Raw genomic sequence first — 22530 nt, forward strand, 5'->3', positions numbered from 1 at the left:
AGTGCATGGTGGTCATTAGATTGATAAGCATTAGATTGATAGGCAAACAATAAGGAGGATTGGCTGGTTGATTGAAGTATGCTGGGAAGCAGAAAAACAATGTGTTCCCCAGGGTGACATGTGTGGCCAGTTCTGCCAATGTCACTTCAAAGTACTTTGAGTGTGTAGACTTAACAGGGTTGCTGCAGGGTCTCTGCGAACAAGACAAATGCAACGTGAGAACAATATAATGTATTGGGAGTGGATAGCTGAGTTGCCAGGCTTCCAGCTCTGGACATGAGTCTTGGAGATCTGTGGTGACAAAACTTAAACCACTGGACCATCACCAAGATACAAATTATAGCTATTGGAGCTTTGGGTTCATGAAATGATGCCATGGCAGTGCTGCTTAACAAGTAAAAGAAGCTATGTTTTCTAACTACCCAGAAACACATAATGTCACATAGGAAGCTGAACCCAAAATATATGCACAATGATTGTTCAGATTTCAAAAATGTCCACTGAGAAATCTGGAGGGTGTTTCAAAAAATACCCCCACATGCTTTCAATTCTGTAGCTTTGTTCTATAAAGGCCCGCATTCCTGTGCCCCACGTCTATGAACCACATGTTTCCCTCATAGGAATTTTGGGATGTCAAAAGGCACAATATTGGAGTCTCAAGTAGGGCTGGAAAGAGTATTTGCAAATATTCATAAAATGGCTTCAAATGTTTCTTGAAAGTTATAAAACCCTGATGAGAAGAATCCTGGACTGATTACAATCTTTGCAGTTCAGGGCTTATTTTATCAAAAATTTGCACATGGTGTGTGCAGCAAACAGCATGTCTGTTCATGAAACAGCTTTTTTGCAACAAAAATAATATTTCAGTACAGAAATATTAATTCCTGCATGGAAAATGCTGTTTTCTGAATTAAAAAGTGCTGTAATTGGGGGATTCTTCTGTATAAAACACATGTTGATTTGCACAGAAATAAGCAAGGTTTGTCCAAATTGCAAACAGCCTTCAAAAAAAGCTTAAAGACTTAAAGAGGGCTACAATGTTTTCTCAAAATCACCCTACTAATTTCTGGACTTTTTGTATGTCTGCTTCAAATTTCCATCTCTCTGGAAAAGAAAACAGATTACATTAATAATTTCTAGAAGTGAAATTGAAGGCTTTCATGGCCGGCATCCATAGTTTTTTGTGGGTTTTTGGGGCTATGTGTTCATGTTCTAGAAGAGTTTCTTCCTGATGTTTCGCCAGCATCTGTGACTGGCATCTTTAGAGAATTTCTAGAAGTCTTCTCGTCCCAAATAAATTTAAAGCATTGAGTTAGTGGGATCTACATCAATGTTGACTTAGCATTCAGTAATTAGATCAATGAGTTTACTTTGACTGGTGCTACTAAATGGATTTTGGCTAAGGAATGGATTTGTGCATCCTTTCAGACGCACCTCCCGGTATTTCTCACCATTAGCTATATTGAATTGAGATTCTGTTAGTTCGGCCTACAACTCCACCCATGTCATCATCTTTCTTATCATTTCAAGGCTTTCACACAGTACAATGATATGTCAAAGTCATACAACAATCATTCCTAAACCACAATGTGGTACTTTGTCTACCAAAAATGGTTTGATTTATTGTTATTCCCCAAAAGGGATATTTTCTGATCAGTTACCATTTTATTCACAATAACAGATTCTGGAGCAGGGGACTGTTCCATGTATTAATGGGAAAAGATCCGTTGTATTCTGATGTAGATTATCACTTTTGCTCTGTAATAATTGCTGTCCATTGCCTGCTGTCAGCCATTTTAAAGTCAGGTATTTTTGTTATCTAATAGGAAGAGAAAACTTGTATTCTGATGTTACAAACATTCTGTTTTCCCCAGCAATCCCAAAGGTAATCCACAATTTGTAGTTAATAACTACCTTCCTACCAGATTATTAAAAAGGCTGTAATTAACCTTCCTACTTCTCTAAACTCTAAAAAGAATATTCCAAATATACCCAGCACTATTCAGAGTTGGAAGGATAGGTAGCAGGTAGGATTCCCAAGAGTAATTAGGCTGGATATTCTGGGGTTGAGGCTTATCTGGTGAAAGTGCCATTCATGTCAAGCAGCCTCATCACACAGATTCAGATGACAATGTGACAGAATAAATAAGAATAGAATATGCCAAGAGGACAGCTTTACTTGTATCTAGGATGGTGTTTTTTGTGAACTTGCTACTGGTTTTCTTTCCTCACACAGTATGCCAGCCTCAGTTTTTTAAATGCAGGATGCACCATCCACATCCTCCACCTCAAAGGTACCATCAGTTGGGAGACCTCATCATTGGTGCCGTTGTTTCACATGGTACTTTCATATCCAAGCCCATCACCTTGACTGAAATGCCACCACCGCCATTGCCTGAAGACCTTGTGTAAGGATTTTCTTTTTCTTCACGTTGACTTACATATATTTTTCAGCTGGAATGACCCAGTTCTAGCCCTACAGTTTCAAAACACTGACTTAATGGACTTAAGATGTAGAAAAGGTTAATATCATTAATTTCAGTCTTCAAGGCAAGAAGATACTTATAAGGAATACTGAGTTAAGGTTTGAATATTTTAACCCTGCAATGCAATGTACATCATACAATGTAGTTGTTGCTTATATTTTATATTTATATGTTTTTATAGGAACTACTTTTTTGTAATGGTATATGCTATACAAAAATAAACTTATCTATCTATAAGGAATACTGAAGATTTTAAATTTTACTTCTTTTTACTGTATTTTCCTCATTCTCCTGGGTTGTTTTATTTATTCTGTAACTGATTCCAAATTCCTGTACATCTGCTGTCCATACATTTTTGCTCCTTTTCACCTTTCCTTATACAACTATAATTTATTCAGAAGTTTTTCATACTGAATACATCATATCAGAATGCAGCATATCCATTCACTATATGAATGTCCATCATATTCAGAAAAGACCTGTTTCTTGAGTCAAAGTAGGACACACCAAGGGAGTTCGGGTTCTTTACAAGACAAAGAAAATCACCACCAAAAGTAACAGATAAGGTAGAAAGGCTGGTGTATACTTTGGCATTTCAAAAAGGATTTTTCCCCCAGCCCCCACTTGTTTTATGATTTCCATTTTGGTGGCCAGCATCAGATGTATGGAATTCTTTGTTATGTTGGGAGTAGCTGGCAAGGCAAGCTTATCAGTTTTTGCCTTTTCTCTGTTTTGCTGTATACATATTGCAACAAGGGATTCTGAAGCTAGTTGCTGTCTCATACTTTACTGGATTGTTTACTGAAAACATTGGATTGTTTACTGAAGAAACTACAAATCTCCATATTTCATAGAATGGAGTCATAACAATTCAAGTGGTATCAAGGTGCTGTAATTGTGAAAGACTAGGGTTATGTGGCATGTTGTTAATGAATAGCTGAAAGTGAGATAGAATGCCAGGAATGAACCTTACATGTAAACCCATGCGTTTTAACCCCATGTGATAGGGTCATATATGTAACAAATTTTTGATCCAAAATGTAATTGTCCTTCTAGGATACTGCCTAAGAATTACCAACACGTTCTTGCCTTGGCATTTGCAGTAAAAGAAATCAATGAAAATCCTCAATTCTTATGCAATCTTACCTTGGGCTTTGACATTTATGATAGCTATGATGATGCCGGGAGGACATATCAAGCCACAATGCTGCTTCTATCGGGAAAAGAAAGACTGATTCCCAACTATCTGTGTGACATCCAAAATAACCTGATAGGTGTCATTGGGGGACTAGAATCCCAGATATCCATGCATATTGCAACGGTCTTGGATATCTATAAGGTTCCACAGGTAAGACACCTCTGCTTTCTTTCAGCACTGCAGTTATGATATCCTATCAACCGTTTGGTTGTTCCTGGAAACAGTAGAAATTTTAGTTTCCTATCACAATTTAATACTATTGCTTTGAAATGACAGAGCAAATTTGAATAAATTGCAACAAATTACGATATATTGCCTCCAGAGTGTTATGTATTGCCTTTAAAAGCTATAAGATTCCACAGGTACAATACTTCTGGTTTCTTTCAACACTACAATTATGGCACCCTATCGATTGCTGAGTGTACCTGAATAGACTAAAAAAAAGGTTTTGATTACAATTTAGTGTCATTGCTATTGAAACAACAGAGCAGGTCTAAATAAATTGCAACAAACTGTGATATAGTACCTCAACAGACAACTTTAGAAAATCAGTCGGGGTTTTAAAGTATGATTACGTAGAAAAGAAACCAAATGGAGACGGGGGAAGGGGGATGTAGTGCACATAGAATTTGTACATGGGCTAGGCAGATACATTAATCTAAGCTAACTAGATTTCCACCAAAAAAATGCATTATTGAATTTGATGTTTATAAAATACATGTTCATGCATAGCTAAAGGGGTAAGGTCTTTGGACCACTGAATGATCAATGTTGGTGTTTATCTTAGCATATCAGACAAAAGTGGTGCATAAAGTAAAAGTGGACAGAAGGTAAAATGTATTACAAGGTAAAAGTATAAGCATGAAAAGAGCCAGTAATGTGTTGTGGTTTGAGCATTGGACTAGAACTCTGGGGGACCAGGCTTCAAATCCACCCTTAGCCATGGAAATCCATTGAGCAAATCACACTTGCCTTAGAAAAAGGCAATAGCAAACTTGCTCTGAAAAAATCTTGCCTATGACAGTGTCACCATTAGTTCAAGCCAACATCCCATAAGAATAAAAGGCAAAGGATCCAAAGATATTGACCCTCAATTTGATTCCATCAAAGGAATATAATTTGAAGGAACTGAAAGTCTAAAAATACTGTCCCCCAAAACAACCTAATACTAATGCATTCCTAACACATCCAAGTGGAAAGGGGAACCACTGAACACAAAACCATGATATGCCACAAGGAAGAAGCATCACAACATATAACTAAAGTGTGTTTTTTCTAAAAAGACATAATAATGTTCAGTATCTAAGTCCTAACACAAACATACAATGTTTTCTCATAGCATGACAAAGATTTTAATTTATGAGGGACAGGATTCCTAGCTTTTTATCTTTTGCCAGTATTATTTATAGCTACATACTCCTGGCCTGCATCCATTAAACTTACCTAGAGTTACTCATACTTCATTGTTCCACATTCACAACCACTACTTAGCCAGGTTTGTGATGCCATTTCCACAATCATAATTCTTCCAGCCAACGTACTTTTCCTGGGTTCACCTACATGAGGTGAAGGAGGTCCATTCTGCCAGCCATCACAACATGGGTGATTGATATTTACATCAGATTTCGGGACAGCTAGGCCAAAAGAGGGTAATAAACTTAACTAAGTAGCGGATACTGGCTTCTGTCATTATTGGTCTTTCTCCCATCTCTCCTTAGCTCATATATGGTGCTGCAACAGTGATGAATATTAAAACTCCAAGCCTCTCCTTCTACCAGATGGTCCCTCAGGAAGAACTTCAGTACAGAGGGATTCTAGCTTTGCTACAGCATTTCAGCTGGATATGGATTGGGCTTCTTGTTATGGACAATGACAATGGAGAAAGATTTATACAAAGTGTAGTTCCGCTGTTTTCTAAGAATGGTGTGTGCTTTGCTTTCATAGAAAGAATAACCAAATGTAATACTGACAATAATACTGTGGGGGGTATTGAACAGGCATCAAAATTAAAAGCTAAAACAATGAGCAGCAAGGCCAATGTAATTGTGCTCTATGGAGAATCTTATTCTATGGTGATTTTGAGATTCTTGCCATATTTGTCAGAAATAGAAGATGGGACAAGTAAACTAAAAGGTAAAGTCTGGATAATGACAGCCCAGGTGGAGCTCACATCACTAGCCTTTCAAAGTACCTGGGATACAGACATAATCCATGGAGCTTTGTCTTTCATGCTTCACTCCAATCATCTACCAGGATTCACTTCATTTGTTGAGCTCCGAAATCCCTTAGACCCAAAGGAAGATGGCTTTCTGAGGGATTTTTGGCAGCAGACTTTTGAATGCATATTCCCAAATAGTGGAGACAAAGACTATGGAAATATTTGTACAGGAGAAGAGAAGCTAGACAGCATCCATGGTGCTGTTTTCGAAACAAGGATGACTGGCCATAGCTATAGTGTTTACAATGCCGTTTATGCTTTGGCCCATGCTGTACGTTCCATGTCCTCAATCAGACTGAAACATCGAACAAAGGCAGATATCAAAAGAGAGAAGCCTTGGAATCAACAACTTTGGCAGGTAAATGGCTTAATCTCATAATCCAACAGTGTACCATATCTTGGATGGCAAGTAATTAGTCAACATCTGGGCTGAATTGTCACCTCGAATGAATGTGCGGATCAAATACATAAACTGAAGGAGCAAACAACACAGAGATCAAGGGATTTTACTCCAGTTAGCCACCATTCAATTCCTGGCATCTGGAAGACCATTAAGCAGAGCTTTGGTAAGAATATGTTCAGACAAAGATCAGTATCATTCACAATCTTCTGCAGCTGACAATACTGCATACCACATCGGTAAGGAACTTGTTGTGGCAAAAATGATAAGTATCATTCTGCTTTGAATTGTTCCTATTGTTTTTATGTTAGCCTGGGACTGGCCCCAATTCAGGCAAGATGACACTTTCAGTCACCTTGAATTTCCTCTTTCTTTTTAATTCCCATTTGGCTGAATGCTGTGAGGGTGATGCCTACTTAGAATAGGAGCAATAATGGAGACAGGTACAACAGTAATCCTCACAAAAAGCCAAAGATTCTAGTGACAAATGTCACCTGTTCTCTCCCGTCACCCAGTCATAATTACAGTACAATACAACCTTCTATATCCATATATTATGCACCCATGGATTCCACCATCCACAGCTTGAAAATATTACACACACCACAAAAAAATTCCCAAAAGCCAACCTTGATTTTTCCCATTTGTTTAATAGGACTTGAGCATACACAGGTTTTTGTATCCAGGGGGTCTTAGAACAAACCCCACTGTATTTCTTACTCCAGACTGATTTATCTCACTTGGCCCTTTTATTCCTACCAAATTCCTACTAAGAAAAAAAACTTTTTATTACTGTGATTAAGTGTCACGTATCTGTCCAAATATGCAATTGTCAGTGTTCAAAGATTCCTGACAGGCATATATTCTTAAAATATTACAAGTTTATAATATCAAGAAAACATTCCCGGTAACACTTCAGGTGTACACTTTAATCACATAACAGTCCTGTGAGCATTTTACTATGAAGTCTCTAACTGCAACCATTTCTGAATATTTGCTTCCCCTTTTCAACTAGCTCCATCACTTGTTGAAAGGTGTCTCATTTAACAACAGTGTCGGGGATGAGGTTTTCTTTAACCATAATGGGGAGTTAGTAGCTGGACTGGATGTGATTAACTGGATTGTTTCCACAAATCAATCTTTTCATCGTATCAAAGTTGGAAGTGTGGATCCCCAAGCTCCTTCAGACAAAATATTCACTCTTGATGAGAGTGTCATAACATGGAACAGGTGGTTTAATCAGGTAGGATCCACTGACTGACACTTTCAGAAGACTTTTCTTTCTATCTTCCATACAGTTTTTTTCAGATTGTTCCAAAATTTTAATTCTCTAGTAGCTCCCTTTTCTCAAAGCTATTTCTTTTCTTCCTCATCTAACTGCTCAGTCAGTTTATGTAAACTGAGGGGCTGTACAGACAGCCCCAATGGACCAGTGTCCCGCCATCCCTTTCTGCGCCAGATTGCAACTGCAGCAACTGCACACCACAGCCCCAATCTGTCCCTTTGCCAGCTCTAAAAGAAATGGCAACACGCCACTCCTTTCAGGCCTGGCAAAAAGGTGCCCTTGTCGCCACAACTCCACTTTTCGGCACTCCTTTCAGCGTGTCTAGTATAAACGCCACACCAAAGTAGTGCCATGACGCTGTTTGCTGTGCAGTCAGGCAGACAGCGTGATGCCAACATGGGGGCGGTGTGCAGGTGTGTATCATCCAAATTCCACACCCCCATGCCACCCCCACGCTGGTGCTTCAACCCGGTCTGTACAGCCCCTGACATGGAACAAAATCTCTTACGTCTACCCTCTCATGCATTTTCTCTTTACCTTTCCTCACTCTTTCTTTCCTTTTGAACATATCTTTTTTGCTGGCATATTCCTCAGTCTTGCCCTTTCTTAAATCTTTACCCCATCCTACCCAGAATTCCAGAATATGGCCAGAATTCCCAGTTGACAAGCGACCAGATAGTCCACAAGCAAAGGACAGAGTCAAGCAGATCTTTGCTTCCCAAAGAGAATCATTTAGGATTATATAAACATTTAGCACCAATGGATCAATAACATGGATCAATGGATTATACGTTCAACAGTCATGGGTCAATAACAGTGCTTAAAAAGAATCCCTCATGCTGGTGGGAGGAGTCTGGGAGTCATAGTCCAAAAAAGTACAGTGTCAGAGCTGTGCTGGATTACTCAGTACAGATCCACACATCACAAAACACAAACATCAGAATCCCCCTGTGCCATGTTTGATCATTAATTAACACCATGTGGAAACAATGCTGGCATATTTCTCAATCAGTAAAGAGAAATGCATAGGGATCAAGAGAGAAAAATCCCTTATGTTTAGTAAACAGCAGTGAATAATCACCACATCCCTAATGTCTGTAACAACTGTGACTTCAGTGATGAGTTGCATTAAAACTTCAATGTAGCAAGAGTCTAGGACCATGCCAGCAAACCTGTAGCATGCATACTCTCTCTGGCAAACGAAGCTGTTTCTGAGGGCACATGATGGCCATAGCAAGTAGGGACAGGGGACGGGGCATGCATGCTTTGCCTGGCTTCTTGTCACGTCTCAGTTTGCCTTGGGAGAACCAGGTTGTAGCAAGGAGGGCTGCAAAGCCACATATGGCCGGCCCAACACCTTGTCATGGAAAACCAATCTCTCTGGGTGCAAGCCCTGTCCCTTCCAGCCAGAAGACCTGCCCTTTCCAGCTGAAAGCTTTGGCCCTACCATCTGGAAGGCCCACACCTTGCTATGGGATTCTGGGAATTGTAGTTTTGTCAGATGTAATGAGGTCATCCATGGGGTTTTCTTGACAAGATTTCTTCAGAGGAGATTTGTCACTGCCTTCCCCTGAGGCTGAGAAAGTGTGACTTCCCAAGGTCTCCCAGTGGGTTTCATGCCTGAGCTGGGATTCGAGCACTGGTCTCCAGAGTCACACACTCAAACTGCTGTCTTTCTTTGTTCTTGTTATTGTGTTGTGCCTTCTGTGCTTTATTATGCTTGTTGTTATTGTTGTTGTTGTTGTTGCGTGCCTCCAAGTCATTTCCAACTTATGGGCCCAGAGCACCCTCCCTCTCTTCTGAGCTCTGGTTCCTGGTGACCCTAAGATGGAACTAACATGGGACAAGCTTTGTCAGAGGGGGATTTCCAATGCCTTCCTCTGAGGCTGAAAGACAGTGACTTGTGTCTGTGGTGCCTTCAAGTCATTTCCAACTTATGGCAACCCTAAGTTGAAACTATCATGGCATTTTCTTAGCAAGTTTAGTCAGAGGAGGGGTTGCTATTGCTACCCTAAGTTTGGGAAAGTGTGCCTTGGGTTTTCCCTCTGGAGGTCCCACCCCAGAAATCCCGCCCCTGGAAGGCAAATGTTCTGCCCCAGAAGTCCCACCCCTGGCACCCGATGACACCTGGTACAGGACTGAGTTCAGATACTCGGTCACTAAATCACTGGTCTAGGTTGTTAGTTCACTTCATACTTGGTGGAAAGTTAGTATCGCTTTAGTTACTTGTTGAAAAAATCTCGGAATATCAATGATCCTAGGAGCATTATACTGACTATTATTACTTTCCTTCTACACTTGTAATTTAGGCACAACCTCTTTCTGTCTGTACTGAGAGTTGCCTTCCTGGTTCTAGCAAGCAAGTGAAGAAGGGGAAACCATTTTGCTGCTACGATTGTGTCCCGTGTCCAGAAGGGAAGATTTCAAGCCAGAAAGGTAAAGAAAAGGAAAGACAAAAAGCATGTACCAGGTGGAAATATAGAATATAGGGCACATTGTCACTGAAGGGACATGAAAAAGTATGCAGATATTTTCTTCTGTGTTTTAAAAAAAATGTTTGAAAGGTTTGCTATGGACAGATTAAAATACTGCTGCAGAAAAGAAAGAATCTAAGGTGCGCAGGAAGAAGAAAGTTAGAGAGAAAGGATTAATATTTTTAATTAAGCAGTAATAAGATTAAATAATGATTTCAATGGTATTTACAGTCAAAACAGAGACATTTAATACTTAAACTAATGATAAATTATTGTTTGCATTTATGTTACATTGTCATTGTTATATGCTGTCAAGCAGACTTTGACATGGTGGTCCAAGGAATGAGACATCTTCAAGAAGCCAAATTATTAGCCACCCTGCAGTTTCAGGTCTAGAAAATAAGGAGTGATGATGACTTCTTTTATTGAGTCAATCCAACTGTTGTTTATTTATTTATTTATTTAGTATGCTGCTTTTTCTCCCATGGAATTCAGCCCTCCTCATTTCTTGATGCCTTCAACTTTTCCCATGAATCATCTCTTATCATAATAATTCCAAAGAAACATAGTTTAGTCATTTGGACTAAATGAAATGTCATGTTTGATTAGCTGCAGGACAAATTTATTTTCCTATTGTATATGTCAAGCCTTGCAATATAAAGATTTGTCCATCCTTTATAACCCACATATAGATTTTCTTAGATGAGAAAGATACTCATGAAGATTTTTTTTAAAAAAAATGTAATCTGATCTGCTCTTTCATTTTGCTGAGTTTCATTACATCCATCATATGAAGAAGGAAAAGATACTCTTAAAGGTATCAACTACACACAAATATTTTGGGGGGGATTCAGATTCAGCATGACTGGTTGATGACTTTAAGTTAATTTCAGTCCCTTGTTGCTAAAACTATCACTAGGCCTGGAACAGACCACTGCTTTGCGGCAGCCTGGGGCCAAAATTAGGGTTCGGGAGAATGGAGGAACCGCACGCTTCTGAACCCTAGTACGCGCCGGAGGTGCCATCGTAGCTTGGCCCCATCTACATGGGGGCTGCCATGATGACGCACATGCCGTGCAGTGGGCAGATGTCACTCCCAGGAAGTGGCATCATGGCAGCGCCTTTTCCTGTTTACGGTGCCACAAAAAAGAAACTGCTCTAGGCAGCTTCTTTTCGGCAGTGCATCATTGCTGTGCTATTTGGTGGCTGCGGCAAAGATGTGGGGCAATGACGGGCAGGAGCTGCCCATCTGTTGAGCCCCACTAGATAGATGTATTAGTCTGCCAGAGCTCATACACCAAAGAGTCCTGTGGCATTTTAAAGAATAATATATATGTTATGACCTAAACCACACAGATTATAACTCAGTTCATCAGCTGCATCAAGTTATGTCCAGAAGTTAATGCTGGAATCCTGTGGGTGTCTTACACATTTGTAAGTTCCTCTAGAGAAGCAGCTGGATATTTCTGTCTGATGTGAAATGTCTACATTCACTTCAAGATTGCAGAAGCAGAGTTGTGGATATGGTGCCATTGCGTATGTAGGTACATAAGTACATGTTCATGTGATGCACTAAATTTCACATTTTGTTGTGCATTTTGTTCACATTCAGATGTGCAACACTGACATTTAAGACAAAGGTTTTATAGCACAATTGATGCAACATCCCACATGTGAAGAATTCTGCTTCCAACCCCAGAGGTAGAATATTGGCACAAATTTTGATACAGCACACATAGTTTGCAAACCATTTATGTGATTCAATGTACAGTCATCCCTTTGTATCTGTGGGGGATCCATTCTGGACCCCACCCCTGACAGATAAGGAAAAACACGGGACCTCAAGTCCCATTGTTCCCTATGGCATGCATGTGCATCCATTTAGAACAGCAGGGCTTACCAAATCCCCAGATGGCAAGCTAAGGGGTTATGAGAGCCTACTGTATATGTGCTAAACTGACGAAAAGTCACTCAGCTATCTCTCAGAATAATCTCTCTACAACCTTTCTTTGCTGTACAATTGTCATGACCCTTCATAGGCCTACTGCTAGATGTACTATTGCCTAACTTCCTTGGCATATGACAGACTAGGAATAGCCACCAAGAAGTTATCTTCTGATGTCCCCACCAAAAGTACTTCCAAAGGTGGAGGGATGAAAAGAAAGGCTTTTCCTGTGTAGACCTTAAACTTTAGGTAACATAGAGTCATTTCAGATAAGTTTGAAATGATTAGGATCATTAAAGTACATTCTTGAAAATTATAGCATGTATGAGCTCCTAATCACATCATTTCTTTTTCAGATGTGAATGACTGTAAGAAGTGCTCAGAAAGAGAGTATCCAAACAAGAATCGGGATTTCTGTATTTCCAAGGCCATAACCTTCTTGTCTTTTGAAGACCCAATGGGTTTCAGTTTAACCTGTTTAGCTCTTTTCTTTTCTGCGATCACAGCCCTGGTGCTACAAACATTTCTGAAACATCACAACACTCCTATTGTCAAAGCCAACAACAGAGGCCTTACCTACACTCTCCTTGTCTCTCTTCTCCTTTCCTTCCTTTGTGCCTTGCTGTTCATTGGCCGACCTCAGAAAGTGACATGTCTTCTTAGGCAAACTGCTTTCAGCATCATCTTCTCTGTGGCTGTTTCTTGTGTGCTGGCAAAGACCATCACTGTGGTCCTGGCTTTCATGGCCACCAAACCAGGATCCAGGATGAGGAAGTGGGTTGGGAAAAGAGTTGCTAATTCCATTGTTACTTCCTGCTTCTTAACCCAAGGAGTATTCTGTACTATGTGGCTGGCAAGTTCCCCACCTTTCCCAGACATTGACATGCACTCAGTCACTGAAGAAATTGTGATAGGATGTAATGAGGGATCTGTGATCATGTTCTATTGTGTCCTGGCTTACATGGGATTTCTGGCCATAGTCAGTTTCACAGTGGCCTTTCTAGCCAGGAAGCTACCTGACAGTTTCAACGAAGCCAAATTTATTACTTTCAGCATGTTGGTTTTTTGTAGTGTTTGGTTATCCTTCATTCCAACATATCAAAGCACCAAGGGAAAATACATGGTCATGGTAGAGATCTTTTCTATCATAGCTTCCAGTGCTGGGCTGCTGGGCTGTATCTTTTTCCCCAAATGTTTTATCATTATCTTGAAGCCAGAGTGGAATAACAGGGAACAGCTAATCAGAAGACTGAAGCATTAAATATGTCTCTTGCATGCTCCAAATTTTCCCTAGCTGAAAACTTAATTTTGAAAACTGAATTCACATTTAATTTTCTACTCCCTTTAGTAGCTTTTCCTCAATTCTCCATATTTTTTCTTTAAATTTGGCTCCCCTATTCTCACTTCTCCTGAGGATATTTTCAGAGTAAGGGTTGAATTTTTGATCATTTCATTCCCAACTAGTGAGCGAAACAGTTCAAACATTTTCTCCCAGATGAAGGAAATTATGAGACGTTTCTTTCTTTTTCTGATTTGTTGGGTTTTTTTTAATCAAATTGTTATTAGGTGGTTTCAATGAAGTTCATCACATTATGTTTGTTGCTTTTGTGGGCAGTAGTTTATTATTCCTTTTTCCAACACACCTGAGTTTCAACCGAAAATATATGGTAGCTTTGAAGGTCTTTCCTTTCTCAACTTCAGGTTCTTGGTTACAGTCACACACCATGCCCCCAACCCAGTAGAAATAGAAGCCGTGAAACGCGGCTCCTATATGCATCCTAGAATGGGTCATGGCATGGCCTTATGACACCTCTCATGCGCAATACCATTTGTTAGAAGGTACTAGTTGTTATGTTCTTACTATTAGCCAATTTGTCAAATGAATAGAACAAAAAACAGTATATTACTGAAGATACAGAACATAGTTTATCTTACTGTAGAATATTATTCTGATCCATAATGCAATTCTCATTATAATACAACACTGAAGAATTACCAACACATTCTGGCCTTGGCATTTGCAGTAAAGGAGATCAGAGAAAACCCAATCACTTAGCCAATTTCACCTTGGGCTTCCGTATCTATGACAGTTATGACAGTGCAAGGTGGACATATGATAACACAGTGCTCCTAATATCTACACAGAAAAGATTTATCCCAAATTTATCCCAATGTCCAAACTACATTTTCTTTTCTTTTCTTTTCAATTTTTCCAAACATGCCAAATTCAGCTGCAGCAGGAGGAATGTAGACTTGGATGTCATTTCATCAGTACCAACCAAGCACACAGTTGCTAAGTTCAGGAAAGCAAGATGTTCTTCCACATTTGGAACAGGAAAGCCCTGAAGCATATTTTGAATTCTCGCTAGCTGTGCCTTTCCAGTTTTAGAGAACACAATGTCCAAACATTTCACAATGTCTGGATTCTTAAAAATAGAAGAACAATGGAAAAGGCAAAGAAATAGAAGAAACAGATGAGTATAGTTAAAATTAAAGAATAGCAACAACAAAAAAGAAAAAAATGTTGGATTACAAAATAATATTCTTTTTATGATTTTGTTTTTCTCAATACTGTATGTTTGTAGAGGAAATATTGATAATGATGTATAGTTGTTTATGTATGTGAACATTTTTAATACTAATAAAATTTAAAATAATAATAATATTCTGCCTGCCAATCAGGAGAAGAGTTTTATATATGTAATCTGGAATGATATAGGAAAAAGAATGTCTAATATACGGCTATCTGAAGACGCAAATGCTGTTTCAAATTTAACATATTGGCCAGAATTATGTATCAAGTACTTAGTTAAGTATAGAATTCAAAGACACAACCATATTAGTATGCAAAAGGGAGCTTGTGACAACTTTGATACTAACTGAGAGAAAGAAGTTGGTAGCATATGCTTTCATAGACTAAGTATACTTCCTCAGATGCATGGAGTAAATGAATGAGTAGGTTGTGTGTGTGATTAGCAACAGAAAAGCAAAACAGATGCATTTGTATCATGTGTATGATGATGAGGTGACAAGTTCAGTTTTAATGATGGTCATGGGGCAGGGGGGAGCAAAGGTGGGAGGAAAGACTAAAGCCAAGGTGAGTAGATAACCAGTGATGGGAGTTATTGGAATGTAGTATTATGCTGTCTGTGGACAAGAAAGGGTATGTGATAAAAATGAGCAAGAATGCCCTCCTGAAACTGAGGAACATTTTTATAAGATGTGCAATGTGCCAAGAAATCATTGTTTCTGTTCAATCCACTGTCAGCGGACTGGAAGTTGTGGTTATGTTCCAAATCCTGCTGTATTTATTTCCAGTCTTCCTTTGTAGCCCCCCATCCTGCATGGACTGCTGTTCTGAAGTCCAGGTCCAGGAAGACTGAAGTCTTCTGCAACTATTGTGTATTCCCATTCCTAATGTCTGACTTAGAGCCATTTATCCTCTGGTACAGAGGCTGGCCTATTTGCCCAATGTATAGTGCTGAAAGACATTGATGACAGAGAATGAGAATGAACAAGTGAACATTCCTCTGATATCGTGGGTGATGTGATTACGTTTCCTGAGTGTGTGCAGTTGACATCTGGGTTTGTGACAAGATCATGTGCCTGTTTCCCCATCTGTGGTGTGTGTCCTCCTGCAAGTAAACAAATTGTTAAAGATTGGTAGGCTGTCTGTAGGCAAGTGAAGACCTGCACCAAGAGCCTTTGACAGTGCAGCATTATTGTCCAGAATGGGTTGTGGTTCATTGATGATGTATCTGAATGGTCTCAGGTGGGAGCTGTATGTGACCACTAGTGGGGTTCTCCCATTTCCTACCTCTAGTCTGCTCTGTAATAGATTAATCCTAGATTGTCTTGCCTTGTTGATTTAGTTGGGGGCGGGGTTACTTCATATGCTGGGTACTGTACCTTAAGGAAAGCTTGTAATTCCGTGAGTTTGACGCCCCTGTCATGTTGGTCTAAGCAGATGCAATTGTATTGGAGGAATTGGCTGTAAACTATGCATTTGGTAGTGTGTTCAGGATGGAAAAAATGTATGTAAACGCAGCAGTCTGTGAGTTTGCAACATAGTGTGATGTTTAGATATCTACTGTGTAGCGGTACTTGTTCTGTTGATCGTTCCAGGCTCTAATTGATGGTAGGATGGAAGTTGTTGAAATTCTGTTGGACTGTTTTGAGTGATTATATTTAACTCGCTAGCCTCTCCTGGCCTGACAACCTTAAACCTGATGGAAGCATTATTCACCTGTGCCCCAGTTGCTGGCAAAATGGACTTCCTATTCCCCATGCAGGTGATGTCTGATAAAAGTAGGTTGGGGGGGATTACAATCATGTGTCACAATCATGACTTAGTATTGATCGTGGATATGAAACAATTACAGATTAGTAAATCTAGATAACTATTTTGTATTCACAATCACCATTTGGTCATGATTGTGACGTTATTGTCACAATCACAACTCCCACCTCCACAAACGTTCTTACCAGATATTGAGTGAATGGGGAGAAGGAGGCCCATTCTACCAGTGATTGGAGCACCACTGAATGACTAAGTAGTTGATACAGAATTACGGCCCTCATTTACAGATATCCATGGTGATGTTCATTAACATAAGATGCTTTAAAACAAGACTGCACAATTTGTGTTCCTTCAGATGTTGTTGGACTGCAACATCAGCCCTTATCGGCATTTCTAATAGTGAAAGATATTGGCAGTTGTAGCCTAACAATATCTGCAAAGACACAAGTTGTTCACTCCTACTTTAGAGTTTTGACAATTTCGTTCATGAAAAATATGGGCCTGTTACAGACTGCCAAAATAAAGCTGCTTCGGGTCTCTTTGGAGGTATGTTGTTTAAATGATGCATGCACCCTAAGAATCCGGAAGCTGCACCAAAGCTGCACTCCAGTGCTTAGGAATGGAGTGTGGCTTTGGCGCAACCTCCGGACTCTTAGGACCCATGCATCATTTAAATAGCATACCTCCAAAGAGACCCGAAGCAGCTTTATTTAGGCAGTCTGTAACAGGCCATGGTTACCTGTAGGTATTGGCCATGAGAGCTAGTTGAAACTGGCATGATACGGATAATAAAATTGATACTGAATGGTTTTTATTCTGGAAACCAAGATATTCACAATGGTTTATATCAGTGTGAAATATATCAATGATTGAATATGAAGGTATAATTATATGAATGATTATCTAGCACATTCTTCCATTTCCTTTCAACCACTTGTCATTTCAACCTTCTATGCAGCACAATTAAAATACTTTAACAGAAATGGAAAAAAAGGATTTTATTAATATGATTATTTTTGCAAAACACACTAAGTATATGCTGTTGTGTTGAGAACATGAACTTTATTCCCCACAAATTTCCTCTCCTACAGGCTCAGTGCTTTGCATTACTTTACCACAAAATTCACCAAGCAGGGCCGCTCCCACTGCTTTTGGACTGTAGCTCCCATCATCTGCACCTGACAGAGCCAATGGCCATGCTGTCAGGAATTATGGGTGTGTAGTCCAATGCATCTGGATGATGTCAAGGCAAAAAGTGGCAAAGATTGCTTGACAAGATTCTTCATGACAATTTCCCAAACAAAATTCTGGAGCTAAACTGACTGGATCCAGGAAAAACAGACAGCTGCTGAATATTTCCCCTTGGTTGGGGGCATGCCATATAACTGGGGATAGTGGCTTTGAATCCAACAACCCCAAAGTCCGCTCATACCATGCTTCTGATCAGCCCCATTTCTTTCTCTTCTTTTTTTTCCTCCTCCTCTCATGGAAGCTCCAGTGTAAGGGCTGCAGACATGTCTAGAATCTCTCCCACTGAGGACTGATCTTTGTGCTTTTCCTCAGATGTCCAGATGACCCTATGTCCCTTAGGATGTCTACCGAGGGACCATAACATTACATTAGAAATCATTTTGCCCTACTGGTTTGGCGAAATACAGTTCCATGAGGAGCTTATAAATTTTGCCCAGATTAATAATTCCAAAGACTGAGTGACAATGCAATTAGTAATAAGTCACTGCATCTTTGTAGGGTAGATAGTACATAAAGGTGATGGGATAGGATTAGTAAATACACTACAAACCCCTCAGAAGAAGACCTGTTTCAAATATAGACATTCCAAATAGCCTTTTTCTTTGTATTTGGATGTTCAAATTCTTGAATTTGAACATACAAACCTTAAACTGAGTCTTGCAATAATGATTTCACACATATTTTGATACCATTTCAAAATGTCAGGCTTCAGAAATTCAAACGTATCAAAACATGTTGTCTTTGCTGTGGAGATTTGATGCATTTAGAAGCACAAAGAGACTCAGAGGTAGAAACTGCTATTCTGTAGATCTATGAAACTTCCCTCCGCAACTATCAATCAAGTTCCCTTCTTCTAAATTTCTTCTTTTGCAAAAAAAAAAAAAAAATTGAAAAAATCTAAAGTTGTGATTCAAAACAGGGCTGGGCTCTACAGTCTTTATATGTCCCCAGTATTTGCAAATGATGTAGTGATTTGAGCATTGGACTAAGACTCTGGAAACCAGGGTTCAAATCCCTGCTCAGCCATGAAAACCCACTGGGCAATCTTAAGGCACATCACATTCTCTCAGCCTCAGAGGAAGGCAAAGTCAGACTCTCAACAAATCTTGCCAACAAAACCCCATAACCGCATTGCCGTAAGACACCCAGCAATAACAACAAATTTCCTAGGTTTACTTATTTTCTGACACTACCACCTAGATCCTGCATCATTAGGCTTCATTATTTGTTTCATTTTCACATGCGGGAATCAATAATCTGATAGTTCTCCTCCCTGCTGGAGGAGATGACACAAACTTTCACATATTTTTAAATTATTTTTTAAACTTTGAGACTTTTTTTTAAAAAAAATCATTTGCACAAATAATGGCTTTAGCCACAAAAAAGGGAATACGAATGGCTGGGTTAGACCTAGCATAATTTAGTACTTTTTAATTGGTATATTATTTAGTATATTAATTTGTGTAGTTTGTATAAGTATTTTTCCCTATATATTCTTTTACAATATTAAAATGTGTGTGTAAATAAAATATTTTTTAAACTTGACTTTAGTGCAAAAAAGTGTATTTCGTGCAAAAAAAAGTGATTGTGGGACAACCAATGTTTATGCACTTTTCTGCCACAAAAAAAGGGGGGGCTGTCCCCAAATCCAAACAAGTTCACAGCAGTTGGCTATTTTCTTAGTGGGAAGTCTTGAATGTCAAGACACCCTCTTTCATCAAGAATGAGAAAATTTATGAGTATTGCTTGTAGCTCTGTTGCAAAAACTGAGTAGCAATTACCTTAGTAGCTAAATGTTATGCATAGGCCTGGGGTAGGACACTTCTTTTAGATAGGACAATTGATGAAAAGCAAATGGCAAATCAGATTTGGTCAGCAACTTCCATACACATTCATCATTAATTGGGATTAGAAGTGACATCTGGAAAGCTGCTAGTTGTCCACCTTTGTGAAGCCTGAGTTCTTGAAATATAGCTCCTTCAGCTTCTCCAGGCTCTGTGTATCCAGTTGTTTCATTCTTTTAAGGGCTTGTTTGTAGCAGTTTCTTGAATCTCCAGAACTGCTCTTCAAACATTTTAATAAACCAAAAGCATAGTTTGCTCTGGTGATCCTATGGTTCGAAGAGGGAATTTTGTTCTCCTTTCGTCATTATTTTTTTCCCTTAAAGTTATAGCATTATAATTCAAAAGTACAGTTTCACTGGTGCACTGTAACACTGTAACTCTAAGAAAAGAGAAGGTGACGTTTTTGTTCTGATACACCATGAAATTAAAAATTAAAAAGAAATCCACTTAAAATGTCACAGGTGATGCTCCAGAAATAGTCTAGGACAACAAATGTCCTACATCAAGAACAACAGGCAACCTCCTGAAACATTTGACCCATCTGAAGGATTCACAAACTGCAAATGAGATGTGCAGCTATATGTACATAATGCCACTGATGAATGGTGGAAGAACTATAGTGGTCATTAGAATATATGCCATGCAATTTATTTTCATTGTACTAGTGTTTCTATACAGCAAGGGGGGGGTGATATGAGGGGTGGGAGCACTATCACTTGGGGCCTTCCATTGTGATGTGGAGTGGCTGTTCACATATGCAGCTTGCTGTGCCACTCACACCACACATTGGTGAGTCACTTGTCCTGAGGTCAGAATGAGGTGCCCACCATTGATCACATGGCTGGGTTCCTCAGAATGAGTGATTTGCCATGGTGGCAGCAGGTAGCACAGCAGGACACACAAACTTGTGTTACAACTGAGGGCTCCAGATCTTCTGGGAAAATCTGGAGGAAAAGGTGAGTAATTTATACCCATTTTAAAGGTGGGTACATGGCAGGTTCGGTGATGAACTGACTAGATGTTGTCCAGACATTTCATACCAGGACAGGGCATTATCAGGACTATTCACCATAAGAACAGATGCAGGATGTTTTATTTGGCCCGTGTGGACAACCCTTATAAATTGAATGATATCTCTTTCTCAGAGATGATTTCTTCTTCTAAAATAATTCTGCTCCCTAACTTTTGAAAGAAATACTTTTAGATGGTTATATTTGTATATCTGCAGCTGCAAAATCTCCTACTTCCAAAGGCCATCATTGGGGAGGTGTGGCCTGTGATATAACAACAGGCCTTGAGGCTTGTTCAGAACTGATTTTTCCACTCTCCTTGGCTCCTAACCATCCATTTACAATTTAGCAGATTTCACCTTCTACTTATCAAAGTTTATATCCTCCCAAGGTGATCACACTACGATTCCACCCAGATGTGGCATACACTTGGTGACACAATTGGAGATGTTTCTGAGATTCCCATAATCCGTGATAATGTTGGTTATAAATAGAAAACTGCCTAGGGGTGACATAAATAATCCAGTGAGGCTCAGACACAGTTTAGGCAGCCTGTGGAAGAACAGGTTATGTTTTCTTGACAATTTAATTGAGGCTTAAGCTAGGTGTGTGGTCCAATGATGTGGTTCTTCTCCCAAAGAGCTTTTTGTTGCTCTTGTTGTTGCTATTGTTGTCATTGTTTATGCAAAACAGCCCCACAGGCTAAGATTAAAAATGAAAAGAGCTGCTCAGTCCCCTCCTATTGTGACTTTGTCTGAAATGTACCAGCCAATGTCCTGCCTAGAAGCACAACAGATATGGAAAGAGGGCTTACTTTTTTTTTTTTTACTTTCACAGGTGGAAGGCAGAAAGAATTTGAGGCAGAAGCAAATAGCAATATATCCCTTCTAAAAGGCAAATGGCACTGTATCCCTATCCCTATGAAAGCATTTCAGGAGAGTGTTTGCATGTGCTTTACAAATAGGAGGTCCTAGATTCACCTCTCAGTTTGAAAGGCAACAGGTGTTGGCAAGGACCACTACCAGATGCCTTGGTGTCACACTGTCATCAAAATAGACAATAGTAAGCAAATAGTTTAGCCAGTAAAGAATCTTTCAAGGCAGTTCCCAAGGGTGATTTGCATTCTAAACATCAGGGGGATTAAAAAAATAAACATTGTATTACTGTATATCATTTGATCCACAGTTAAAATTGTTGGTAGATCCAACACCATTCCTTAGTACACTGGTCAATGGCATGACCTTTCACAGAGGCTTTTCCAGAGGTCACCCATAGTTTCTATATGTGTAATGTCTCAAGTACAAATGATAAGAAATCACAACTGGGATCCTGCACCGCCCAGCACAACAAATGACTGTCAAAGTGGAACTCTCCTACAGCCCACCATCCCCTGGACTCATGGTTTTCCTGTGATAGTTCCTCTGAATGGCCATTTACATTTCCTATGATAACTCCCTTGCTAAAAAGTGGGGTATCAGAAAAGAGTCTGGCTATGCCCAGATGCAAACCAATAGCATCTTCCATCCCAAGATTCTCCAGTGTCTCAGCAGATTATGCTATCTGTCTCCATCTGGAGCACAGCTAGATGCTTCATCCCAGGTCCTCCACCAGCCACGGAAAAGATGTTCAGGGCTAATATCACAACAAAACCTTGAGTCATGGGGGTGGTGGCAGAGGCTTTAGTTGTTGCAGGGGGTGATATAGAATACCAACCTCTTCAATGTCCAAAACAGACGTATGCATGTATATGTCACTAGCGGGATGCTGATTCTTACCTATTTTAAGAAAATATAATGTCTAGAAAAATCTGAAATGCCAGCTGTCTTCAGAAACAGCAAGGGGGAAGTTGATGCATGGACAGTGATGTATAGTGAGATGGGAAAAAGACAGATTTAGTTGGCTGGTGAGAAAGGATATTGCACACAAACCTCTGTTGAGCAGTTAGTACCAAACTATCACATATTTCCAATCTGAGATGCATCTCCTTGTGCAAGTGATGTTAAGGGTGAATAGAGGGGCAATTATGACAAAATTAGGAGTTAATGAGAGATGGACAGGAGATGAAAAGAGGAAGAACTTCACAGTGCTGTCCACCTGTGATGAGTTTTTTCCATAGACT

At 39.6% G+C, this 22530-nt stretch overlaps 1 protein-coding gene across 1 annotated transcript; it reads left to right on the forward strand.

Moving 5' to 3' along the window:
* Window positions 1-2265: 2265 nt before the first annotated feature.
* On the forward strand, window positions 2266-13267 carry LOC121933782 (vomeronasal type-2 receptor 26-like). Its single transcript, XM_042473770.1, has 6 exons — window positions 2266-2408; window positions 3543-3834; window positions 5403-6260; window positions 7318-7545; window positions 9897-10023; window positions 12363-13267. The coding sequence occupies exons 1-6, from the start codon at window positions 2266-2268 to the stop codon at window positions 13265-13267; spliced, it is 2553 nt and encodes an 850-aa protein (XP_042329704.1).
* Window positions 13268-22530: the final 9263 nt, after the last annotated feature.

This window comes from Sceloporus undulatus, chromosome 6, assembly GCF_019175285.1.
Source record: "Sceloporus undulatus isolate JIND9_A2432 ecotype Alabama chromosome 6, SceUnd_v1.1, whole genome shotgun sequence".
Lineage (NCBI taxonomy): Eukaryota > Metazoa > Chordata > Lepidosauria > Squamata > Phrynosomatidae > Sceloporus > Sceloporus undulatus.

What these genes read in the sequence shown, in the direction of transcription:
- LOC121933782 (XM_042473770.1), top strand. Translation starts at nt 2,266, where the DNA reads ATGCACCATCCACATCCTCCACCTCAAAGGTACCATCAGTTGGGAGAC. An exon ending in CCATTGCCTGAAGACCTTGT is followed by an intron (nt 2,409 to 3,542) that starts GTAAGGATTTTC and finishes TTGTCCTTCTAG; the next exon opens with GATACTGCCTAAGAATTACC. An exon ending in GAAGATTTCAAGCCAGAAAG is followed by an intron (nt 10,024 to 12,362) that starts GTAAAGAAAAGG and finishes TTTCTTTTTCAG; the next exon opens with ATGTGAATGACTGTAAGAAG.